We start from the raw sequence: 25,436 nt of genomic DNA on the forward strand, positions 1-25,436 counted from the left end.
GAAAACATCCCCCACCCTTGCCCTTCTAAAAAAAAAAGTCCCAATCAAAATGTAAAATGAAGCATTTTTTCTCAAGTCAGTGTGTAGGGGAGGGTCATCAACAGAGATGGGGACTCGAGTCATATGACTTGACTCGAGTCGGACTTAAGTCACAAATTTGAGACTTGAGACTTGCTTGACAAATATTAAAAAAAGACTCGACTTTGACTTGACATTCATGACTTGAGACTTGACTCTGACTTGAGTTAAATGACTCGAAATAACTTGTTTTTCGTTTTTGTTTTATCTTTTTTGTCTATTTTGTTTTTAAATATGTTTTTAAACGCACGCAAGAGCGTAATCTAACCATGTGACGCAGCAGGCAAGCAGAGGGAGCGCGCGCACGCACTAACTAATAAACCTTAACAGTCGTGACGAACATGGAAGGCGCCACACCCAAAATAATTAATTTCGGGTACCGGGATTTTGTGCAAGATGAGAAGAACAGCAGTATGCGACCACATCGCTCACAATTGAATGACAAAGTTCTATCAAATTAAATTTTTGCAAGTGCAATGTAGTGTAAATGGTTGGTCACTGTTTATGTGGAAATGTCAGTTTTTTTGCAATAGCACTTATAATTGGTCTTCAGTGTTAGGCTTTGTGTGAAAAGCGTATGGATCGTTTATGGGGATGCACATATATATAAAAAACATAAATATAAAAATAAAAAACTTCAGAGTTGCAAGCACAGTCATATTCTTGTCTCGCATGCACACGCAAACACACACGCACACACATTCAATTTAAAGGGATAGTTCACCCAAAAATAAAAATAGTTAATTCACTTCAAGGTTTGTGGGATTCAATAATTTACGTTTTTTGATTGACGTGATTTCTTGTTGTTGTTGTTCTGTTGTTAAAAGGGAAGGATCTAATTTAAGGATGTTTTCATGTCCCATTAAAAGGGAATGCCTGTTCAAAAAATGCCATTTGGTTGCATAGAAACCATTGTACTTTTTTATATATATATATATACTTTTCCATGGTCTTCTGCCATGTTTGAGGCATATTGAAACTTTTCATGCTTTTACGCCTTATTTCAGTTACATTTACATCTTGTTCTTTGTAGTTTTGATTTTTATTCATTTTTAGATTTTTTATTGTATTTACAACTCACCTGTATGTGGACACCTTTTAAAAATAAATGCATATAATCATTTTTGTTGCAAATAAATCTCATAGTCCATAAATACTGTAGATTTAACTTTGTTTAATATATACATTTAGTTAAATTATCAAACATATGTATGACTTGCCAGTGACTTGCTTGACTCAAGATACGACTTGACTTGACTTGCTTGACATAAAGCAGTGACTTGACTTGACTTGACTTGACTCTCACAAAAAATGACTCGGACTTGCTTGAGACTTGAAGGATAAGACTTGAGACTTACTTGTGACTTGCACATGTGTGACTTACTCCCACCTCTGGTCATCAAATTATCTGTGCATGTGGCAACACTCCTAATTTACTGCTTATTAAGAGTTAGTAAGGTAGTTATTAAGTTTAGGTATTGGGTACAATTAAGAATGTAGAATAACAAATAAGTTAATGCAGAATAAGGCATTAATATGTGCTTAATAAGTACTAATAACTAGCCAATATTCTATTAATATTCATGCTAATAAGCAACTAGTTAAATGACCCTAAAATAAAGTGTTACTGTGCATGTTATGGAAGAATGCAAGTACATGCAGGGGGTGTGGCCTCAATGGCACTCAAGTAAGCAGTGTGCTGTGTGCAAGTGACCGAGGAATGTAGGGTACAAAATTCAACTTAAATGTTTTAAACAAAATTATGCTGCAAGATGTTTTTTAACTACATTTAAGTTCCTTGTTATAGGCAATTCTGCATTTTTTTTTTTTAATTCCCAGTTTATTTCCATATATTCCCGTTAGTTTCCATGGAATGTTTCCAGCATTGAAAATTCCCGGAATTTTGCAACCCTACTCCTGAGTGATGCAACAGGCTCCTTCATCTCAAGATTGAATTTAGTTTGAATTTAAGCATTACTGCAGCCATTGTTGGAATACTCTCTCTCCACTGCCAATTTTCCACATTTTGAGCCATTTGTTTGCGATTGTTATGCAAACAATGGATAACCAATTGTTTGCATAACAATTGGTTATGAAAAGCTCATGCACACAGAAGAGGGCAGTATGGCACTTTTAGTGAGTGTTACTCTGCCCTGCAATGCTCGATGCAGCAGTTTAAAAAAATGGCTTTTGCAAGCCTCATTTTTACCGTCCCCAGTTGGTAGCTTAGCCAAAACTTTACTAAAGGTGAAAACTGTGGAAGAAAATAATACTAAACATACAGACCCAAACAGGATACACACATAAAAAGGAAACATGAGAAAAGGTTGACAAGGGCTTGGGATTAAATAACTCTAGATAAAATAGCCTAATATAGTGTAGAATTTGTTCAGAGTATGGCTTTTCCCCCCAGATTATTAATGTTACCTTTTTTTTTAATTTAAAAAAACAGATAGTTATTGTCAAAGCTATCCACATATGCTTGAAACATGATTAAGGTAATACCTCTCTCTGTACTGTTTGTCCAGGTCAGTTCAGTCCCATGGCGATGCAGAATGTTCAGATTTCTCAGACTACAGTAGGATCCCGTGCAGCTTCCCCTATGAACCACCTGCCTCAAATGAACATGGGCTCTGTTTCTCCAGTGAGTAGTTCACGCCGTTCCATTTTCTGTTAGTAATTTCCTTTTTAGAATCTGGAACATTTGACAGCTCTGTACTGGAGTCAAACCTAAATTTCATGGTCATAAATTTCATGTGTAGCATTGCAGTTATTTTGATGTCTTTTGTAAATTGCTCTGTGTGTGCAACCCTTTATAAGGGTTATGTTGATCTATATTTTCTCACTTTGTAGATGGTTATGTCTCCTTCAAGGATGATGCCAGGGCAAGGCTTGCTGGGAAACCATGTAAACAACATGGTGGGCCAGAGCCCCAACCAGAACCAGTTTATGAACCAGACACATTTTCCAACTTCTGCAGGGGGTATAAATGTGAAATTTGCTCAGCAAGCAGGACAGGCTGGTGGTACACAGGTAAGGGGACATGAAGCATGCTTTTCTATTTGGAGGCAGGACAGTTTACAAATTTAAAAAAACAACAAAAAAGAAAAAATAACTGATTTTAAAAACAATATTTACTAACTCAGCATATCTGTATGCTATCTCAGCATAGGGGTATGGGTACATTAAATTATTTATAATACATTATATGGCCAAATATATGTTAACTTCTGACTGATTGCTATAATATGTGCTGTTTGAACATTCCATTTCAGATTTCTGTGCTGTACAGGTGTCCAAAAACCTTTGGCCATATAGTCTATTAGACATTTTAATCATGATTTTTGAAGTGGCAACCATTAGGCATGTGATGGTAGTATTGCAGTGTCTGTCAATCCAGTTGGCTTAAATGTCTGTTGGTTAACGTGGTATCTGTTGCTATGAGACTGCCATTAATAGTCAGTCTATAAATTGGTTGTTTTCCCATTTTGTATAATAGATAGACTTTAATAACCTGCATTTAATAATGTGATATTGGACCAGAGCAACAAAGGACATATATTTGATGTATTTATTTTCCTGTCCAAGAGATAAGCTATAAATGTCTTCACTTGCAAAAAAGATCAGAGATTTTAAAGAAGTAAATAATGTTCTTAAAGTATAAAAGGATTCAGAAAGTATATTTAATTCTGTTTCCCAATAAAGAAAATACACATGATCTATATTGTGAATGGGCTTGCATTACAGTGATTTTTTTTTTTTTCTTCTTTCTTTTTTTTATCACAGGTAAGGGCATTTTTAGGCACAATGTTGAGGTCTTTCACTGTGCAGTGTACCGAACGCTTTGGTTGCTAAGCAGGAAAGGAAAAAGCTTAGGACAGAAAAGTGGCCCATGTTTTAATATATTCAACCTTCTTTGCTATAATTGGCTTGTAAGAACTATGACAAACATCCAGTTAGAGAAAAAAAGGAAAGTCATCTCTCATGTGCAACAAATTATTTGGTATGTCACCAAAATGGTTAGGAACAGCAAAAACAGATTTTTTTTTTGTTTATAGATATTTGTATCGATACATGTCTGTTAATCGATTGTTTCTTTTCTTTATACTTTCAGTTCTCTTTGCAACTAATATTTTCTGTGCAATACTCCCTTCACATTTTTTCATGCCTCTGCCACTGTGCCAGGTGTAGTACATTTTCACAAGCATTAGCAAGTGTTATATAATACGGAGCACATGATTTTTGAGATATTAAAACTTGTGTTGTGTCCTTTAGCTATTAGTGTAACAATATTATGGGTTTAAGACCTGCATCAATACAGAATTCTTTCACAGTGATGTCATTTCAGGTGTGTATATTAAAGATAGTATAGCTTTAAATGCAGGAAAGCCAGTTAGATTTCAGATTGTCTGGTCATGTTTGATTGTCTGGTCATAAGAATTAAAAATTTATGATATTCTGTTTCTCTCCCCCAGAGGGTCTTGATTTTTACATTTACATTTACGGCATTTAGCAGACACCCTTATCTAGAGTGACTTACAACTGAGCAACTGAGGGTTAAGGGCCTTGCTCAGCCCAGCAGTGGTAGCTTGGTGGACCTGGGGTTCGAACCCATGACCTTCCGATCAATAGTCCAACACCTTAACCACTGAGCTACCCCATCCCGTGATGCATGCAGTTTTGTAAGTGGTTGTATTCTTAACAATATAAATGTCTGTGTGTCTTTTATGCAGCCTCAGCAGCAGAACTCTAATCTTTCCATCAATTCTCTGGGCTCCCTGGCTCCACAGACTGCTATGTGCTCCACTCCACCACCTCCTGCCACCACCACTGTTGTCCCTAATCTACAGCACATGGCTCAGCCTTCCACAGCTGTGTCTGCTGGGAATCAAGCCACAACCACCCACATACCCCAACCACCATCAAGTCTTTGCTCCTCCCCCAACTCATCACAGTCACTCTCTCATCTGGCTCAGCTGGAGCCCCCCATGCAGACACAATTGCCACTCTCCGAGCAAGCACAGCACCCTGCCACTCCGGTAAGAATCCATTGTGGCCATTAATGTTCCAGGCTTTCAACAAAGCAGCCCAGGCTTGCTCAGCTCACAGTACTACTTTTATCCATCCATACATTCATCAGTGTTTTTGAAAGAGGGTAAAATCCATATTTTCCTTATCAGTGTAATTTTTTTTGTGATTAGGCCCTTGCTTAATTCTTTCTCATGAATGTAACTTGACAGCTTGATAAGGTAGCAGCTAGCATGGATAACCAAGACCTCACACCTGCATCTGTGGCAGAGGCACACTCAAAGCCAGAATTTATTGCTGCTGTTTGCAAAGCAGAGCCAGAAGAGGTTGTACTAGACCTCAACAATGGCAAGCCGGCACCTGAAACAGAGGTATGAAATACACACAGCTGAAAACATTAGAATGAATTGTTGCTTTTTTTGCATGCACCTTATTGATTTATGTAAATATTTGCAAAAATCTGTAAACCTGAAGTGTATTTAAATTAGTAGTTTTCACTTACTACATTCACGTATATACTTTGTTTATCTGACTTTTATTGTTGTAGTTTATGTTTTTGTTCAGTCTAAGTATAGACTAAGAACTAGTTGTATCTGCAAAGAGCTAGTTGTAGGTGCAGGTTTTCATTCTAATCAAGCTGGAGCCAGTAAATTAGTAATTGTTTAGTAATTAGTCAAAGCAATCATATGAGGTATTTCTTTATGTTCTAATGAAAATAAAAGGCCAAAGTTCATGAATGAGTACAAGTAAAATATTCTTTAACAACTAAATAACAAATAACTATAACAAATAGTGTGTTTATTAATAGTATGTTTATATGCATATGTGCTCTATGCCCGTTTGTGAGAACTAATCTGTGAAGCTATCTGCACACAGTGAATTTTTGCTCATACATCCAATAGAGCAATTGTAATCTTGACAATATTGATCATGTCTGATGTTGGAAGAGAAGGCATGTCTTGCAATGGAGTTGAGGTCAGGGCTTGTGGGGGCCAGACAAACTCTTCACATCAAACTCATTCAACCATGTCTTTACGGACATTGCTTTGTGCACTTGGGCACAGTTGTGCTAGAATAGGAAAGGGCCAAAACTGTTCCCGAAATTTTAGAAGCATAGTATTGTGCAAAATGTCATGATAACATGTTACTGATATTTCTTGTCAGTAACATTTGTTCACTGGAAGTAAGGGAAAGTGCAAAAATGTCATGAAAACATGTTACTGATATTTCTTGTCAGTAACAATTGTTCACTGGAAGTAAGGCCCAACCAATGAAAAACATACCATACCATTATTCCTCCAACAGGAAATTTTAGTTAGAACATTTAGCAAGGCAGCCAATGTTCTCTCTATATCCACAAACCCAGACTCGTTCATCAAGCATGATTCAGCACTCCACAGAACACGTTTGGACTGCTCCAGAAACCAGGGCAGTGTCACTCTACTCTTGCTTGCAGCTGCTTTTCAATGAAAACCCATTCCAAGAAGTGCCTCTGCACAGATTTTTAGCTGATGATGCCAGTGGAAATTTGGAATTCTTCATCCATGGAATCACCAGAGCAGTGGTGACTTTTTTGCACCATGTACCTTAGCACTTGCTGACCTTGCTGTTCCTTTACATGGCCTTCCAATTCATGGCTGAGTTGATGCTGTTCCTAAACATTTCCACAACACCACCACTTACAGTTGACTGTGGAATATCTGGCAGGGAAGAATTTTAAAAACCTGCTTGCAAATTGCAAAGGTGGCATCCTATCACAGTACCATGCTCTTCAGAACGACTCTTTTTTCCACAAATGTTTTTAAATGCCTGCTGCATGGTGCTTGATTTCACTTGTGGCAATGGACCTGATTGAAACACCTAAATTCAATAATTAAGAGGTGTGTCCTGATATTTTTGACTATATGCGGTATATTTCTTCTTCTTCTTCTTCACTAAGATTGTTCGGCGACAAACATTGGGGTGTGGTCATAATTGGGGATAGAGCTAATGTCCGATATATTTTTTTTCCAGGAACCTTGTTTTTCCACATAAAACCACAAAAAACAAGCATGTCATGCAATAAAATTTTGCATTTTTTATTGCCGAATCTATAGGAAAATTGCCTTTTGAACCATTTACAGTAGTCACATCCAGTCAAATGTATGATTTACGTTATATGTGAAACATACTTTTGCAAACTAGACAGTATTTTGGCCAACCTTTTGTAAAATACAAATTTAACTTAAGGAGGTGGAACTATTTTAATGAAATGGCTATCATTTATAATTGGTAGTATGGATTTGAACAAAACTTGAAAGTATGTTCAGTACCCTGTTCTGAGGATATTTGCTCAGGCATGTTCATTTAATGGGGGCTGAGTAAGTTTCAAATATTCAGATTTCTGTAAGATGCTTTTAAAAAATATATACTGTTAAAAGCATTATGCAAATAAGATTTAATTTAATATTGCCATCAGTAAAGATCATTAAATTCCTATTTAGGAGGAAGATGTAAAGCCGGTATCTATTAAGAAGGAGGAGCCAGAGAATGTAGAGCAGAATCAGGAGGCAATAAAGACAGAGGAGAAGAAAACAGAGGTAAAGATAGAAGCCAAACAAGAGGACAATGGTGATAGTACCAGTACAACTTCGCCTACTCAGATTTCACAGACATTCAAGAAGAGTAAGTATGTTTTTAAAGCTTTTTTTGTTCATCCTCTGTTTAGTTAACACTGATCACTGAAGCTCTGTCCTGATATTCTCCCCATAGATTTTAAGCCAGAAGAGCTAAGACAAGCCTTGATGCCTACATTGGAATCACTGTACAGGCAAGATCCAGAATCTCTGCCCTTTCGCCAGCCTGTGGACCCAATGTTGCTTGGCATTCCGGTATATTGCTTCACTGTCCTGTATTTTTTTTAATACCAAAGCACTTTTTATTTAAAAAAAATAAAATAAAAAAAGAATAATTTTTTAAAATTTTTTAAATTTTGGGTTATTAGGATTACTTTGACATTGTGAAGAATCCTATAGACTTGTCAACCATAAAGAGAAAGCTTGACACCGGGCAGTACCAAGAGCCATGGCAATATGTGGATGACATTTGGCTCATGTTCAACAATGCCTGGCTTTACAACCGCAAGACATCAAGGGTCTACAAATACTGCTCTAAACTAGCTGAGGTGTTTGAGCTGGAGATTGACCCAGTCATGCAGGGATTGGGTTACTGCTGTGGGAGAAAGGTAACCATTGTAGTTTTGTAATTGCATAATATTGTGTAGATAATTATATAATGTTAAAGCCCTAAGTTTAGTTGACCGATAAACACACAGAATTTTAGGAAGATGGAGCTTACGTACTGTAAAATCACGTAATTCAATAATAAGAAATAAATTAGGTAAAGGAATGTCATTTATAAATTCAACTCATTTAAGCAAATCGGTTACATGATTCCAATCCTTTATACTGTGCTCTTGGCTGCTACAGTTAATCAAGTGCAGTACAATATAAAGGTGTTCATCAGGACTAGGAATGGATTGAGCCAATGGGAATTCATTCATTAAAAAAAAATTAACTTGAATCAGTGTAATTACTCATTATGTTTCTCATAGCTCTTTTTATCATACAGAGATCCTATTCTAACTTAAGTGTCTATGATTCAATGGTATTAATTGATTTAATTGATCAATTGATTGAATATGTTAAATAGGATTTAGTAACCTAGGAAAAAATCAGGCTCTCAGAAAACACCCTTGATACCCATGGCTGTGTATGGCTAAAAAGAAATAAATAACATATGTCAGTGGGATACCTTTCCTTGTGAATGGTTTTGCATGAATGTACCATTGAAGGACCATTCTTTATGGGTACATATGAAAGGCCCTTAGAAATTTAATAGAGCTGTTTTGTATTTTCTTTTTGGATTTTAATAATGAATGCCATCAATAATGTATGAATCAGCTCCTAAAATACTACAAAAAACTTAAATGATAAACACTCACTTTTAAGGTGTGGTGATTTCTTTATTGTGGTATCTTCAAGTAATTTGTAGACTTTTTCCTTGAACCTTTGGACCCTTTAATGTTTAGTTAAAATATTGTTATATCGACTTTATAGAGAATCTTTGACTTCGGGGTCTCAGTCCTCTTTGGCCCCTGGGTCTGTGCCCAGTAGGCCTTCTCAGTAGTCTGTCTGCTGGAGTGGGTGGATTGTACAAAGTTCCTTTCGGGTGCACATTCATGAGCTAAAACACCCACAACTGCTTAGTGTATCTGTGATTGACCGACCAAGGGTGCATATGCCATCACTCTCACTCAGAAGACACATTTGTGCTTTTAGCATCCCAGCCACAGATGACTGTGGCATCAGAATTTGCCATTTCTGGATGATGGATCAAATACTTTTCTGTTACCTCAGTCAGGAGCCCAAAATGTATGGTTAACAAAACAGTTGTCTGTCTATTTCTACTGGTTTGAGTGAGGAACAAATTCTGAATGTATTCTGTAAAAATAGAAATCTTTGTATGTTACATTATAGGCAAATGTTTTAGGAACAAACATTAATATATATCAATCAAAAGACTCCTCCTGTGTACATGGGAACTACTACATTTGAAATATTTGTCTTTTGACAATGTGTCTGTGTGTCCCTTCACAGTATGAATTTTCACCTCAGACACTTTGCTGCTATGGCAAGCAGCTTTGCACCATCTCCAGAGATGGAACGTACTACAGCTTCCAGAACAGGTATCTGCTTGTTGAACTATGTGAACATTATTGAATGCAATGTACATGCACCAGTAAAGCAATAGTAATAATGACTACATTTCTATACATTTCTATAAGATTAATATACCTTCAGAACATTTTGTATGTCTAGAGCATTTTATTAAATCAATTTATAGCTAGACAGTATAGATTGGGTACAGGCTTTCAAGACATTAATGCCCGAAGACGTTTTGCTATGATGTAGTGTAAGGAAAAAAAAAACAGATTTTGTGACTGACTCTAAAAATGAGTAAAATGACTGTCAGCAGACCGTATGTATGTGCATAAGATCCCACATTTTCTTATGCAGTGACTTCACCTTGAACTATTGAGTAAATGATTATTTTGCTATGTGTTCTTTAGTAAAAACAAGTAAAAACGAAGTAGCACACATCTCCAAATAAATTTTTTTTTCTCAACTTTTTAAATTTTGCTTTGCCCTGGCCTGTATACTCTGTGTTGTCTCTCCATGTGGCTGCCTAATCTGCGCTGTTGTACTGTGCTGCTCTCCATGTAACCATTTGTGCTGTTGTGTGCTGGGTCCAGTTCACCCAAACATGGCCTTCTTGCCGACAGGTATCACTTCTGCGAAAAGTGCTTCAATGAGATCCAGGGCAACAGCGTTACTCTGGGGGATGACCCTGCACAATCTCAAACGTAAGTGAGACATCCTTTGAAGAGGGAGTAGGAGACATCTAACCACATTTCATGTGGCAAAATCAAGGAGAGTGACACCCAAATCAGGATAGTTTCACAAGCTTAGATGATGTTTCAAATTAAATGCCATTTAAATTGCAGCTTTGGTTAAAAAATACATTATTTAATGAGTGGCAAAAGCACAAAGCATTATTTAATAATTATTTGATTAATTTTTGGTGTATGTGAATAAGGATCCAGTGTAGTTTATACATTATTGTGTGTTAAGTCTCTGTTCATGATTTATTAATTAATTGCTCTCTCTTCAGTATGATATTAAAGGATCAGTTTGAAAAGAGGAAAAATGATATGTTGGACCGTGAGCCGTAAGTTAAACCACTAGACAAGCATAACACCATACCTGGATCTTGCTTTCATTAATATATATATAAAAAACTTCGTTTCTGTGCTTATCTTTAACAGTTTTGTTGAATGTAAAGACTGTGGCCGTAAGATGCATCAGATCTGTGTGTTACACTATGATGTTATTTGGCCATCAGGGTAGGTCCCCTTGCTTTGAACGAAAGCTAATTAATTTGCATCTTTTTTTTATCTTTATTAACTTTATTTGTTTGTTTTGGTTTCCATATGTCTGTGTATTTAACAGATTTTTCTGTGAGAACTGCCTGAAGAAGTCAGTGAAAACAAGAAAAGAGAACAGGTTTTCTGCTAAAAGTGAGTTGTTTTTTTAGACTGAATATAGGTAAAATTAAAAAAAAAAAGTTATTCACAAATTATTTGATGAATGTATGAGTTTGTTTGTTTTTTGTTTGTTTTTTCCCTCTCTCTTTTCAAGGATTACAGACTACACGACTTGGCACATACATAGAGGACCGTGTAAATAAGTACTTGAAGAGGCAGAACAACCCTGATGCTGGTGAAGTGTTTGTGCGGGTGGTGGCGAGCTCAGACAAGACAGTTGATGTCAAACCTGGAATGAAATCTAGGTAAATAAGACATGACTAAATTAACATTAAATTATAAACTTACACATGTTCTATTTTGCTCTCGGCTGATAAGCTTCTATTTGTATAGACTTTCTGGGAGAAATCTGTATTGTTTGTTTTGTTTTCATATGTTCTTGCATTCTTGCAGTAACCTGTTCTACAGAGCCAAGTGGTCCTTTTGTCTGGTTTTGATTATTTGGTGTCTTCAGGTTTGTTGACTCAGGCGAGATGGCAGAAAACTTTCCTTACAGAACCAAAGCACTTTTTGCATTTGAAGAGATAGATGGAGTAGATGTGTGTTTCTTTGGTATGCATGTCCAAGAATATGGATCTGATTGCCCCTTTCCTAACAACAGGTAAATACAGTCAATTAATGAGAATTAAGATGCCTTGTTTTCTAACTGTAAAAATCTGATTTGTTTCTTTTTGTCATTTTTTCCCTATTCAGACGTGTATATATATCATACCTTGACAGTATTCACTTCTTCAGACCTCGGCTGCTAAGAACTGCTGTCTACCATGAAATCTTGATTGGTTATCTTGAATATGTCAAGAAACTTGGGTAAGTTTTAAATGCCTGATAAAACAGGGATTGGGGAATTTGTGGGCACAATGATCTCTGAAGAGCTGCGTTACAAATTATACAAATTAAAAAATTATATGAATTAATCTCTGTTAGAGAAAGGGTATTGTTGGCTACTTGCAGAAGAACATGCATTGAGCTGCATCTTTGTCCAACCTAAGGGTCAATCTGCCAGCACAGATTGTGCCAAGGGTCAGAAGTTTTAAAACAACTTTTTTTTTCCCCCACAGTTTTTATTAAAGATTTACACAGTGAAATATCTCAATGTACTAGAAACGTAAAGCATAGAACAATTTAACAAAATTTTATCTAAAAATTTTACCGATCAAGCTGAACACACTTTGGGCATTCTTCCTAAAATGCATAGAAAATATTGTATGAAAAGTTCATCCCATGTCTGGAGAATGTCCATTTCATAATGTGAAGCCTACTGTCTTATTCTTTTCTTCTACGGTAGTTCTGACACAGTCGGGGGGTACTTTTTTGGGTCATTATCTTGCTATTAAATCACGGACCAACTAGGCATATACTAGAGGATATTGCATGACACTGCAAAATGCTGTGGTAGATGTTTTGGTTCGGGGTACCACAATCTATGCATGTGGTTGACTTTGGATCCAGCAGATGAGATTCTCCTCTCATGCTTAACAGTTTGTGTTGCACACCAAGGAACCATCTTTTTAGCTACTCATTGGCATACAAATACCCTGCATGATGGAACAACAATTTTAATTTTGATTTGTTGGTCCATAAGACATTCTTTCAGCCTTCAGTAGTCCACTAGCAGTGCTCCATGGCCCAGGCAAACCTCTTCTTATTTTGCTGTCTTACTGCAACTCAACCTGTCAAACCTGTATCTCGAAGTCTTCCCTGAAACTGAGGCTTGTTTACTTCAACTAGTGTTAGGCTATGCTTGAAGCTGTTCTGTGAGCTGCCTATCATGTAATCTGTTGAGGCTCAGAAACTTGTCTTCTGATTCTGTTGTAGCTTTGGGTCTGCCTGAGTTTTCTCCAGTTTCCAATGTGGTTGAGTGGATCATAACATTGTCAGTGTAGGCAGCCACATGCTGTCGATTGGGTCTCAAGATGATATTCATGAATCTTTGAAAAGTTGCAGTAGCCTCATGCTGGCCAAAGGGAAAAACCCAGTACATCCAGTGGCCACTGGCACTGCTGAAGGTGGTCTAGGGTTTGGTATTCAAGGCCATGACCACTTGCCAGTAACCTTTAGTCAGGTTGAGGGTCAGGATAAAGCAGGCTCTTCCCAGCTATTCCACCAGGTTGTCCACACTGAAAGTAGCAGTGAAGCTCACGAGATCCCTGAAGCCTGCCATCAGGCTGCTGAGGAAGAGATTGACTGGGTGTTGAAAAACAGGATAATTGAGGAATGTGCCAGCCCTTGGTCCAGCCCTACTGTTATTTCATAGTCCAAGACTCTGTGGTGAATTTTGGAAGCACAACCAGGTACCAGAATTTGATAGCTACCCTTCCAAGTCACCACAGAGTCTTTGACTTTTGTCAGGCTTTGACATAACAGTAGGGCTGGACCAGGGGTCAGTTATCCTGTTTTTCAATAATCCTGTTTTATAAATACCAATTATACTGTTTTTCAACACCCGGCCAATCTCTTCCTCAGTGGCCTGATGCTAGTGGGCTTCACCACTACTTTCAGAGGGATTGTAATCTTATACTGCACCTAGGTGCACCAGTCCAGGGATGGAGGAGAACATACTGGTCCACTAACTCAATCAGGTCTTGGTTTTGGGACAGAGTGAGATTTTCCCCTTGCTGGACGAAGGTACATTCCATGGTATGTGGGACACCACTGATGCTGACTAGATTCATTTTTGTAGCAAATTGATATGATAAGCTTGAAGACACCAAACATTACTAGGCTGCTGCAGGTTGTTTCAATATGAGCTCTCTTGCAGGTGAGGTGGTTATATAATAAGATAGCTGGTCTTTCCCAGAAAGCAATGGCATGAGGATGCAGTCTTTCTTATTCCGCGTTTCTCTGGTATCTGTCCTCTTGAACATGTTCAAGTTTGTCTCAATGTTATCTTTGTGGCTCAAGTTCATGAGGAAGTACTGAGTGTCACCGTGAGAAAACTGCTCTTTTATTAATAGTTTTTAACGTGAGGGGTGCCTTTATTTGATGTGCTGTGTAGCAGTGGATTCCAGGCAGAGCTGAGCACCAAAGAGGCAGGACCCAGAGAGCTTTGTGGGGTGCAGCGGGTCTTTGAATGTGTGGGTCCTCAGAATGTGTGCTGCATGTTATGATACTCACCTTGCTTCTCACTGAGGGTGAGGAGTCTTTGCTGTCGCTCTGATTGTCAGTCTTGAGTGCTTCTGGGATGCAAATATGGCACTATCCTTTCAGCACCTGGGCAGTAATCAAGTAAGGAGCGTATTAAGGCTGCATGTGGCGGCGATGCAGGCTCTGCTGTCACAGTTCTTTTTTGCAAATCCATTGAAATGACTTCTTGTAGCTGGAACCCATAGACATTACTTTTATTTTTCAGCAAGTGAAATGCATGTGCAGTTGTATTCAATTCCTTGGCCAATTTCAGAATATTCCACTTTTTTATGTAAAAAAAAAACCCTGGGTTTCTTTTGAAGTATGTCCTGTTCTAATAAATTTGTGTGATCTTTTGTCATTGTTTCTGCTCAGTTTGCTGTGCTCTATTGTGTACAAAAACAGACACTGGCAGAAATCCCAGCCAGTCAGGAGTTTTGCTGGGATTCCTGCGAGTGTCTGTCTTCTTTTATGCCTGATGTTTCTGAGCTGATGTATGTGTACAAAGTATGTGATAATTCCAAAAGCTAATTTTTCTCTTTTTATTATTAATAAAAATTCTACCCACTTATATCTTGAATGAGATTTTTTCTATTAACAGGTATGTGACAGGTCATATCTGGGCCTGCCCACCAAGTGAAGGTGATGACTATATATTTCACTGTCACCCTCCTGATCAGAAGATACCCAAGCCCAAAAGACTCCAAGAGTGGTACCGCAAAATGCTGGACAAAGCCTTTGCTGAACGAATAATTCATGACTACAAGGTAAATTGATGGAACAGTACCACCATATGGCATTGAAACAGTACAAATGATTGAGCCCACTTACTTCTAATGGCTGTATCTATAGTAGCCTTATGTCTTCTGCTGGTCAGATCATTGCCATGAAGTAATATTACTTTATACCTGTTTTGTTACAGGACATCTTTAAACAGGCTACAGAGGATCGAATTAAAAGTGCCTATGAGCTGCCTTATTTTGATGGAGACTTCTGGCCCAATGTTTTGGAAGAAAGTATCAAGGAACTGGAGCAGGAGGAGGAGGAAAGGAAGAAGGAGGAGAGTACAGTCTCCTCTGAGACAGTAGAGGTAAGATTAAGATGAATGAATCATGGAGTTTAAAAAAAGGATTTACTATTTGTTTTTAATTTTTTTTTTTGAAGGGTACCCAAGCTGATAGCAAGAATGCCAAAAAGAAGAACAACAAGAAGAATAACAAGAACAAGAGCAGTGTGAGCCGAGCCAACAAGAAGAAGCCTGTTATGCCAAATGTAGCAAATGACCTATCCCAGAAGCTATATGTAACTATGGAGAAACATAAGGAAGTGAGTTCTTCAACAATTTGTAGATGCATGTAGTTTCCAGTTTGCCCTGTGCACAAATATCAGGGACAGTTGTACATTGAAATCTTTATTGTGAACACATTTCAAATATAAACAGTTCTAAACTCTAAACTGATTTATTATTTATAGATTTCTCCCAACTTCTCTATTCAACCCAGGTTTTCTTTGTAATCCATCTACATGCTGGTCCTGTGATCAACACTCTGCCCCCTATAATGGACCCTGATCCCTTACTCACCTGTGACCTGATGGATGGTCGTGATGCCTTCCTTACACTGGCACGTGACAAACATTGGGAGTTCAGCTCCCTTCGCCGCTGCAAGTGGAGCACTATGTGTATGCTAGTAGAACTGCATAACCAGGGCCAGGACCGTTTTGTCTATACTTGTAATGAGTGCAAGCACCATGTAGAGACACGATGGCACTGTACTGTCTGTGAGGTGAGTTCATGTGTACATTTAGGACCCTGACTCATCTCACCATATTTCATAGGTTTTTTCTTTTGAAATAGCAATTGAGAGAGGATTTCTTTTGCTATAACTTTATAAAAGTTAGTATAGATGAGATTTCAAAAATACTTTTATTTGTCTTCTTCCAGGATTTTGACCTATGCATTAATTGCTATAACTCCAAGGGTCATGAACATCAGATGGTGAAATGGGGTCTTGGACTTGATGATGACAGCAGCAATCAGAATAGTGAGGCCTCCAAGAGCCCACAGGAAAGCAGGCGCCTGAGTATTCAACGTTGCATTCAATCTCTGGTACATGCCTGCCAGTGCCGCAATGCAAACTGCTCACTACCATCTTGCCAGAAAATGAAACGGGTGGTGCAACACACCAAAGGCTGCAAGCGCAAGACCAACGGGGGCTGCCCTGTGTGCAAACAGCTCATTGCCTTGTGCTGCTACCATGCAAAACACTGCCCAGAGAACAAGTGTCCTGTGCCTTTCTGCCTCAATATTAAGCACAAGCTGCGCCAGCAGCAGCTTCAACAACGACTACAACAGGCTCAGTTGATGAGGCGGCGCATGGCGCTCATGCAGGGTCGGACCATGCAAAAACCCCTGCCTTCCCCTAACTCAGGAGCTCCCGGGACTCCAAACGCTCAGCAACAGCAGCCCAGTACACCACAGACACCTCAGCCATTACTTAGCCAGCCCCAGGTATCAAACCAGAACGTGGCCACCATGTCTCAAGCATTCACTAACAATGGCCGCAGTAGTCAGCCACCTACACCAGGCTCCCAGGGGAAACAAGGCCCTCAATCCTCACCACTACATCAGCAACAATCTCCCCTTCCCATGCCCCCACAGCCACCACCACAACAGCAACCAACACTAGCTGCTTTGCAGGTTGCACAGAGTATAGAGACGACAACCAAGTCAAAGCAGCAGCAGCAGCCAGACTTCAGAGTCAACATGAATGGCATGCATATGAACCAGGCTCGCATGGTAACATCCATGCAGATGATGGGGCCTCGAGGTCCACAGACTATACAGGGAATGCAGTCTGGAGCATGGGGTGCTGGGATGCAAGGCCCCATGCAGAATCCACAGACACCTCAGCCACAGCAGGTACCAACACAGCAGGCCACTATGGTACCTCAAAAGCCTCAGGTAATGCAGTCACCTCAGCAGACTGCTCTGATGCAGCGGGCTATGATACAGCAACAACCCCGGCCTATACATGGTGCCGTGCCACTTCAGCCAGTGCCACCTCAATCCACACAACAAATTGAAATGGTCCAGAGAGGGGCAGGCAGCAACATTGCACCAGGTGCCCTTCAGGAGCTATTGCGCACATTGAAGTCACCAAGTTCACCTCAACAGCAGCAGCAGGTTCTCAATATTCTCAAGTTAAACCCTCACCTGATGGCTGCATTTATTAAACAAAGAACAGCAAAGTATCAGGCCAGCCAGCCCCAACAACAGCAACAACAGAACCCACAAGCTATGATTGGTGTACAGCCAGGATTGCAGAATATATCTACCATTCAGAGTGCCCCAATGATGAGGCCAGGGATGCAGTCTGCTGCAGCCCAGGTTATGGGTGCTCTGGGGCCACAGGGCCAACTCATGAATGCTACACAGAATGGCAACCAACAGCTTTATCGCCATCAGCTTATGCGACAAATGCAGCAACAACAGCAGCAAGGAGCCTTGACTCCAGGCCAGGGAAGGTTTCCCCAGCCTCAAGGTGCAGCTAGTTACTCTCAAATCCGCATGCAACAGCAGTTAAGCTTGCATGGAGGCAGTGGATCTATGATGCCAGGTATGGCCCAAATGGGTCAAACTGGAATGAGCATGGACCCAAGCCAAAGCATGTTGCAACAGCGCATGTTGCAGCAACAGCTTCCCCAGCAGATGCTGAAGCAGCACATTGGGTCACCACCTCAAGCCACCTCAATGAGCCCTCAGTCCCATATGCTCCCAGGACAGCAACAAGGCTCACAATTACCTGGACAGGCAATGGTCAATGTTTTGGGCAATCAAGTGAGGTCACCTGCCCCAGTGCAATCGCCTCGTCCCCCTTCACAGCAGCCCCCACATTCCAGTCCATCCCCACACATGCAGCCCCAGCCCTCTCCACAGCATGCTTCGCTGCACTCCAGCTCTCCCCATCCCTCATTGGCTGGACCAATGGCAGGCTCCATAGAACAGGGCCATTTGTGTATGCCAGAGCAGAGCACAATGCTCTCTCAGCTTAACACACCAAATCGTAGAGGGCTGACCAATGATTTGAGTATGGTAGGAGATACAACCGGAGACACATTAGAGAAGTTTGTGGAAGGATTGTAGCAATGACAGATGATAGAGTTGATGTACATTTTCTTACAGTTCTTTGTATTGATATTTCAGACAAAGAATGTGAATGGTTTACATGCAAACCAGTAGACTGCTATTTTTTCCCCCTCTTTATGTGTGTATGTGGGTGAAACACACAATCATTTTTACCCCTTTCTAAGTTAGGCCAGCAACAAAAATAATCTTGTCCTGTGTTTTGTTTTTTTCCCCCAAGGTCTGTACTTTGAAAGGAAATTTCCCTGTTGTTAATTACCGAAGACTTTTTTTAAAATATTTGTGTTCAGACCGTAAGATCATGAGTCACGAGTGATCTTTTTTCTGATGTTTATTTACTTGTTAGATTGTAAACTTGGCTTTGGATATGCACCATTTTTTTCTTGAAACTAAGGTGCTTCTATTGAAGGACCTGTGAATATTTGTACATAATTTTCTCTTCTGCAAAATAAGTGAGCAATTGTAATTGCTGTTGTTTTAAAGGTGCCCGTATTCTTAATTTATTGGCCTGCATTGCAGATGTTTTAAGGTGTAGAATATTGCTTGGTCACTTTGATCAGTCAGTGAAAACACCCATCCCTATCAATGTAAGGGTATCTGATTGCTGATTTTTGCAAAGAAGGCTCTATTCCCTACATAAGGCTTTTCTGTCCTGTTAACTTGAATTGAGCAAGGACAATTCTTCTATGTAAATCATGCAGATTGAGATACTGTACATATGAAGAAAAAACTTTGAGATCATTGTGTATAGACTGATTAAAAGAACTTGTTTCATACTTCTATACAGTATTGTTAAATAAACTGTGTCCAAAAGCCAAAGTTGTGCACTGTTGAGTCTCATAGGAATAAGTCCTGGCAATTCCTCATATACAATAACTGACAAGTCCATTAAAATTCTTTAATTCATCTTCAGTAATTGGATTATCCTATTTAGGAGCCTATCTGCAGAACACAGAGTAGGGATACATGATACACATCATCTCTCTCTCTCTCATGCGCACAGACACGCACAGGTTTGCACACTTTTTTACATCTCAGGACAATTCTATTTAATCTTTCGATGGTGAAAACTGTGTGGTTCCCACATGGACACACACCAGCCCATACAAAAACCACACACAGTCATGGGAGCATTTAATGTGCTTATAGAGATCTGTAGGTCATATTATGTAACACTTGGAGTTTTCCTTTATATCTCTGACCATAAATTGTACTGTTCAGTTTATTTGTTTGTTTCTAGAACTTTCTGGGGAATGCACAATTGTTATTTAGACATTGTAAACAAAGTTTACATATAAAGAGCATAAAAAATCAGTGTGATTTAGGATGGCAATCTATAGGGTACTGTTTGTAGGTGTTTTGGCCACACCTGTTAATAACAGCTCATTAGATGTGGCAGTGTAACTGGATGCTATGATTTCCTAAAAAGTCAGTTCGTTACATTGTCTGCATATCTGCCCTACTACATCTACCAGTGTTATCCTCATGTGTGCTATCTTGGAGCAATCTTGGAGCAACAACAAAAATCAGTTTTCAAACTATCTCTTGAAGCAACATCTGCGCCAGGACCATGTGGCAGGTGCTTTTTCATAATGTTTCTGTATGTGTGTTTAGCCAAATAAAAGGAAATTATTAAAATGGATAAAAAAGCACAGCATTTGTTGGGATGATTGGAAAAATGTGTTATGGACATACAAATCAAGTTTGAGGTGTTTTCATCAAAGAATATTTTGAGGTGTTAAATCGATTAAAATTTGCTGGTTGGAGTGATTGATGCCATCTGTCAAGCATGATGGAGGAGATTTTATGGTCTGTCAGCTTTGGCACTGGTAGTGGGAAAATCTTTATACACTGTGTGCACAATTATTAGGCAAGTGATTATTTTGACCATATCATTTTATCCATAATTTCCACCTCCAAGCTGTATAAACTTGAATGCTTATTGGATTTAATGCATATCAGGTGATGTGTATTTGTGTAATGAGGGAGGGTGTGGCCTAAGTAGATCAACACCCTATATCAAGGTGTGCATAATTATTAGACAGATTCTTCTCCTCAGGAAAATGGGCCAAAAAAGAGTTTTAATTGACTTTTCAGAGTCAATTAAATCTCTTTTTTGGCCCCAAAATCTTAGATATTTCAAGAGTTCTGCATCCCTCTGAAAGACATGCAGAACTCTTGAAATATCTAAGATTTTGGGGCAGATCACAGAACCATCAAACGTTTTGTTGCAAATAGTCAACAGGGTCGCAAGAAACGTGTTGAGAAGAAAAGATACAAATTAACCGCCAAAGATTTTAGAAGAATCAAACATGACGCTACCAGGAACCCATTATCCTCCAGTGCTGCCATATTCCACAACTGCAAACTACCTGGAGTGTCAAGAAATACGAGGTGTTCAGTTTTCAGAGACATGGCCAAGGTAAGAAACGCTGAAAACCGACCACCTCTGAACAAGACACAAGTTGAAACTTCAAGAATGGGCCAAGAAATATCTGAAGACAGATTTTTCAAAGGTTTTGTGGACTGATGAGATGAGTGACTCTTGACAGACCAGATGCATGGGCCTGTGGTTGGATCACTGGTTGGATACAGAGCTTCACTTCGACTCAGACGGCAGCAAGGTGGAGGTGGGGTACTGGTGTGGGCAGGTATTATTAAAGATGAGCTAGTTGGACCTTTTCAGGTTGAAAATGGACTCAATCAACTCTCAGACCTACTGCCAATTTTTAGAAGACACTTTCTTCAAGCAGTGGTACAGGAAAAAGTCTGCATCTTTTAAGAAGACTTTGATTTTTATGCAAGACAACGCTCCATCACATGCATCAAAGTACTCCACTACGTGGCTGGCCAGTAAAGGCCTTAAAGATGAAAAACTAATGACATGGCCCCCTTCTTCACCTGACTTAAACCCTATTGAGAACTTTTGGGCCCTTCTTAAGCAGGAAATTTACAGTGAAGGTAAACAGTATACCTCTCTGAACAGTTTCTGGGAGGCTGTGGTTGCGGCTGCACAAAAAGTTGACCAGATCAAGAAACTGACTGACTCCGTGAATGGAAGGCTTGTGACTGTTATCGAAAAGAAGGGTGGCTATATATTTTTTTTTTGAAATTTCAGAAATGTTTACTTGTAAATTTTGAGTTTGTTTATTATTCTCACTTTAGCAGGTGAAAATAAACAAGTGAGACGGGAAAATCTGTTTTTCATTTAGTTGCATAATAATTCTGCACACTAATAGTTGCCTAATAGTGGTGTACATATATTCTCTTAAGAAAGCCAAAACTTCACTTTGAGGGTTTGTTAACATTTTGGATTGAACAAGAGCACTGTAGTTGTACAATAACAAAAGTAATCCTCAAAAATACAACTTGCCTAATAATTGTGCACACAGTGTAGGTTAAAATCAATCATTTTTGGATGGTATATGTCCATCATGCCAATTAAACCTGTTATATTTTAAATTTTGAAATTTCTCTATATTACCTGAATAAACTGACAACTAGAATGTCAAAGGGTTTCAAGGCTGTAACTGCTGCAAATGGAAAATCATCATTTCTAACCTCATCAATTATGACTTATTTTATTTTTTTGGATTTCACAGAAGCTCTAATAAATATCATTATTGGTACTTCAACTACGGTATTTATTTCACCCTGTATTTTTACCGTCAATGACGACATACATTATAATTTTCAATGCTGACCACCTGTGGTCAGCCTTTGGCGTACTTTATTTATATATTAATATATAAACAATGTTATATTTGTATATGTAATTTGTATATTAGGATGGTATTTGTGTTGTGTTGTCTAAGATGTGTGTGTTTAATGTATTGTGACCCAACACCAAATGCCTAATACATGTATAAAGTGGATAAGGTCTGAAATGGAATTTGGTTCTCCACCATACTGAACAAGTGAAAATATTGTTTAGAAGAAAAAGCACAATGTAGATACATATGTAATGTTAGTTTGGCTTGCTCACTATTCTTATTAGGGGAATTTTAGTGAACTTCTTATAGAATTTATTAAATTAAATTTTAAAAATCTTTGGAGAGTGTATAAAATTGCCAACTTTCTAACATTGTATCCAATTCCTTAGACCTTATATTGAACAAACCATCAACCATTAATTCAACCATAATTTCCTTGATTTTTTCCTCAAATGGGTTTCTGAAACTTTACCTTATGCAGCAGTTCAACAAGAATCTGGAGGTAACATGCTTGCATTGCTTTTCCTATTTTTTGGGGAATTCCCTGATTACATTTGCTGAAAGTGTTGCACTGATTCACTGGAGGTCTGGTCACATCTGGAGTGATGCCTTGGGAAGCCAATCAAGGATGATTGGACAGAGTGTAATCTTACATATATTTCAGGAGAAGGCTTAATGTAAATAGAATTGTTACAGTGGGGAGTTACTGGGGAGTTACTGAGGGGTTCATTCTCAGTGCTGGTCCCCCAGTTTAAATGGGAGAGTTGTGTGAGGAAGGGCATTTGTCAGAACCTGTCCCAGGCCAATCAAGACTGGTGATTCTTGATGTCATGGGTTTCAGGCAGGTCCTGGGGCTTAGCAGAACCATATGTCGATCGATCTCCAACTTCCTTATGAACAGAAAACAGACAGTACAGGTGGACAAACGTGTCTCATCCTCCCTCACCCTCAGCACTGGTGCCCCCAGGTTTGTGCTCTGAGCCCCATGCTGTACTCTCTATACATATACAATTGCACAGCCACTTTCAACTCCACCACAATTATTGTTTGCTTAGCGTACCATATGTACTGAGCTCCCAAGTGGTGTACAACGAAAACCAGAAAGATGGTGAAGGACCTCAGCCATCCAAATAACAGACTTTTTCTATCTTTCGGGCCCTCAACCAGGTTATATAAATTTTTTTTAACATGTATTTATTTCATCTTTATATTGTATCTTCTTTGTTTTATTTATTTTTTATTTAATCATTGTATTTTATTGAATATTGGCTATTTTTATATCAAGGACAGTCGTAAAAAGCATTTCACTACATGCTGTACTGTGTATAATTGTGTATGAGACATAAAATTTGAATTCTAAACATTCTTATTGACCAAATCAAAATGAGGTTGTAACTAGAGCTGGGCGACATGTCCTATAGATTAAATCCCAGATTTTTTTAAATAAAATTTTATTTAAATTATTTAATTAAAAAAACACAAATTAAACACCAGAGACTATAGGATAGATTTTTTTTTCCATCGAGTACAGTGTATTACAGTGAAGTTACTGACTTTTTTAGTATTCGCTTTTCGGGATTTGCACTTTGCAGACGGTCCCTTGGAATCTGTTTCTCGGTTGTCTGCACATAGAGACTTATGTATTTTGTCATCATTGTGTTTGAGTTTATTTTGTGTTAGTAAAAACACTTCTATTTGAATCTTCATCGTCTTTGGACTTAAACGTGACATTTATGCTATCTGTGTTGGTGTGTTTTTACATTAAAGTGTGGGTGTCTTTTTTTAAAGGGGGCACGGTGGCTTAGTGGTTAGCACGTTTGCCTTACACCTCCGCCTTGTGCATGTGGAGTTTCTCCCCGTGCCTCGGTGGTTTCCTCCGGGGACTCCGGTTTCCTCCCCGGTCCAAAGACATGCATGGTAGGCAGTGTTGTCTTCGCTATTTAAATTTGTCAACTTTCACTTTTACTCCACTACATTTCCTAGATAAAATTTATACTTTTACGCCGCTATATTTCCACTAAGCATCTTCTTTACTCGTTACTACAAAATAAAATCAGCCCCACACAGCCACATTTTTTACTGTGTTACCGCAAAGAGCCGCATTATACACATGGGCACACATGAACATCACCTGCCATTTTGAGAACGAACTTGACACAAATTGTTTACTCAAATGATCTTGCTCCTACTGGGAAACTTTGACGTATTTTCATACCACTCACATGCGTGTTTGACGCAAATACCGTATTGAACTCAAGCGAAGCAAACACGCACATTAAAAAGACACAAATACAAACTTCGATATGAACATAAGAGCCGCATGCGGCTCGGGAGCCGCGGGTTGGCCACCCCTGTCTGAGACGACCACCCCAACGATAGTGGTGAACAGGGTGGAGAAGATAACGTTATACACCCGTTAAACATTATATTGCAAAAAATGTTTCTGTACATTGGAATGAAAGATTAGAAGAAAAAGCACAATACTGGATGAAGTGCCTCTTATGCCTACCGAAAATCACTGAAATTTTACTTTTTACTTTTACTTGAAATACTTAAGCACATTAAATATCAGAAAATTACTTTTGATACTTAAGTACAGTATATATCAGATACTTTAAGACTTTTACTTAAATAATATTCTAAAAGGTAACTTTCACTTCTACCAAAGAGTTTTTCCTAGCACGATACTTGTACTTTTACTCAAGTATTGCTTTCTAGTACTTACACAACACTGATGGTAGGTTGATTGGCATCTCTGGAAAATTGTCCGTAGTGTGTGATTGCGTGAGTGAATGAGAGTGTGTGTGCCCTGCGATGGGTTGGCACTCCGTCCAGGGTGTATCCTGCCTTGATGCCCAATGACGCCTGAGATGGGCACAGGCTCCCCGTGACCCGAGAATAGTTCGGACCCTCATTAGAGAAGTCCCTGCACATCAACACACTTCTCAACTTACCTTTCAAGTTTCTTTAACTTTATCAATTTCTCTTAAAATGTTCTCTGTACAAGTAACTCTGATTTTTAAATTTTTTTTCTGTGATTTTTATTACTCTCAGAGTTGAACCTAACATTAATACATGCTTTAAAACATGAATTTTGGTGTAAAAAATAAATAGTCTAAGACTCTTTGAATGTTATTTATATTATTAATATTTCTTCTTAATGTTTTCAACTGAATGCCGCTTAAATTATTAAGTACAATTGAGT

At 38.7% G+C, this 25,436-nt stretch overlaps 1 protein-coding gene across 3 annotated transcripts in view; it reads left to right on the top strand.

Moving 5' to 3' along the window:
• The window catches only part of crebbpb (CREB binding protein b), a 71,672-nt gene extending 52,335 nt beyond the window's left edge, over positions 1-19,337 (top strand). For 2 of the 3 annotated variants that reach the window (XM_060892130.1, XM_060892132.1), the window contains 20 exons: positions 2,607-2,722; positions 2,932-3,111; positions 4,812-5,117; positions 5,319-5,477; positions 7,590-7,770; positions 7,858-7,976; positions 8,090-8,329; positions 9,744-9,832; positions 10,430-10,510; positions 10,819-10,875; positions 10,973-11,050; positions 11,157-11,224; positions 11,346-11,496; positions 11,706-11,852; positions 11,945-12,058; positions 14,976-15,141; positions 15,297-15,464; positions 15,539-15,700; positions 15,877-16,158; positions 16,317-19,337. In XM_060892130.1, coding sequence (XP_060748113.1) covers positions 2,607-2,722; positions 2,932-3,111; positions 4,812-5,117; positions 5,319-5,477; positions 7,590-7,770; positions 7,858-7,976; positions 8,090-8,329; positions 9,744-9,832; positions 10,430-10,510; positions 10,819-10,875; positions 10,973-11,050; positions 11,157-11,224; positions 11,346-11,496; positions 11,706-11,852; positions 11,945-12,058; positions 14,976-15,141; positions 15,297-15,464; positions 15,539-15,700; positions 15,877-16,158; positions 16,317-18,518 — 5,066 coding nt within the window. In that variant the 3' untranslated portion in view covers positions 18,519-19,337. The remainder of the gene's footprint in view (positions 1-2,606; positions 2,723-2,931; positions 3,112-4,811; positions 5,118-5,318; positions 5,478-7,589; positions 7,771-7,857; positions 7,977-8,089; positions 8,330-9,743; positions 9,833-10,429; positions 10,511-10,818; positions 10,876-10,972; positions 11,051-11,156; positions 11,225-11,345; positions 11,497-11,705; positions 11,853-11,944; positions 12,059-14,975; positions 15,142-15,296; positions 15,465-15,538; positions 15,701-15,876; positions 16,159-16,316) is intronic. The other variant, XM_060892131.1, reaches the window with a different exon arrangement.
• Positions 19,338-25,436: the final 6,099 nt, after the last annotated feature.

The sequence above is a fragment of the Tachysurus vachellii genome, chromosome 18 (assembly GCF_030014155.1).
Source record: "Tachysurus vachellii isolate PV-2020 chromosome 18, HZAU_Pvac_v1, whole genome shotgun sequence".
NCBI classification, from domain to species: Eukaryota; Metazoa; Chordata; class Actinopteri; order Siluriformes; family Bagridae; genus Tachysurus; species Tachysurus vachellii.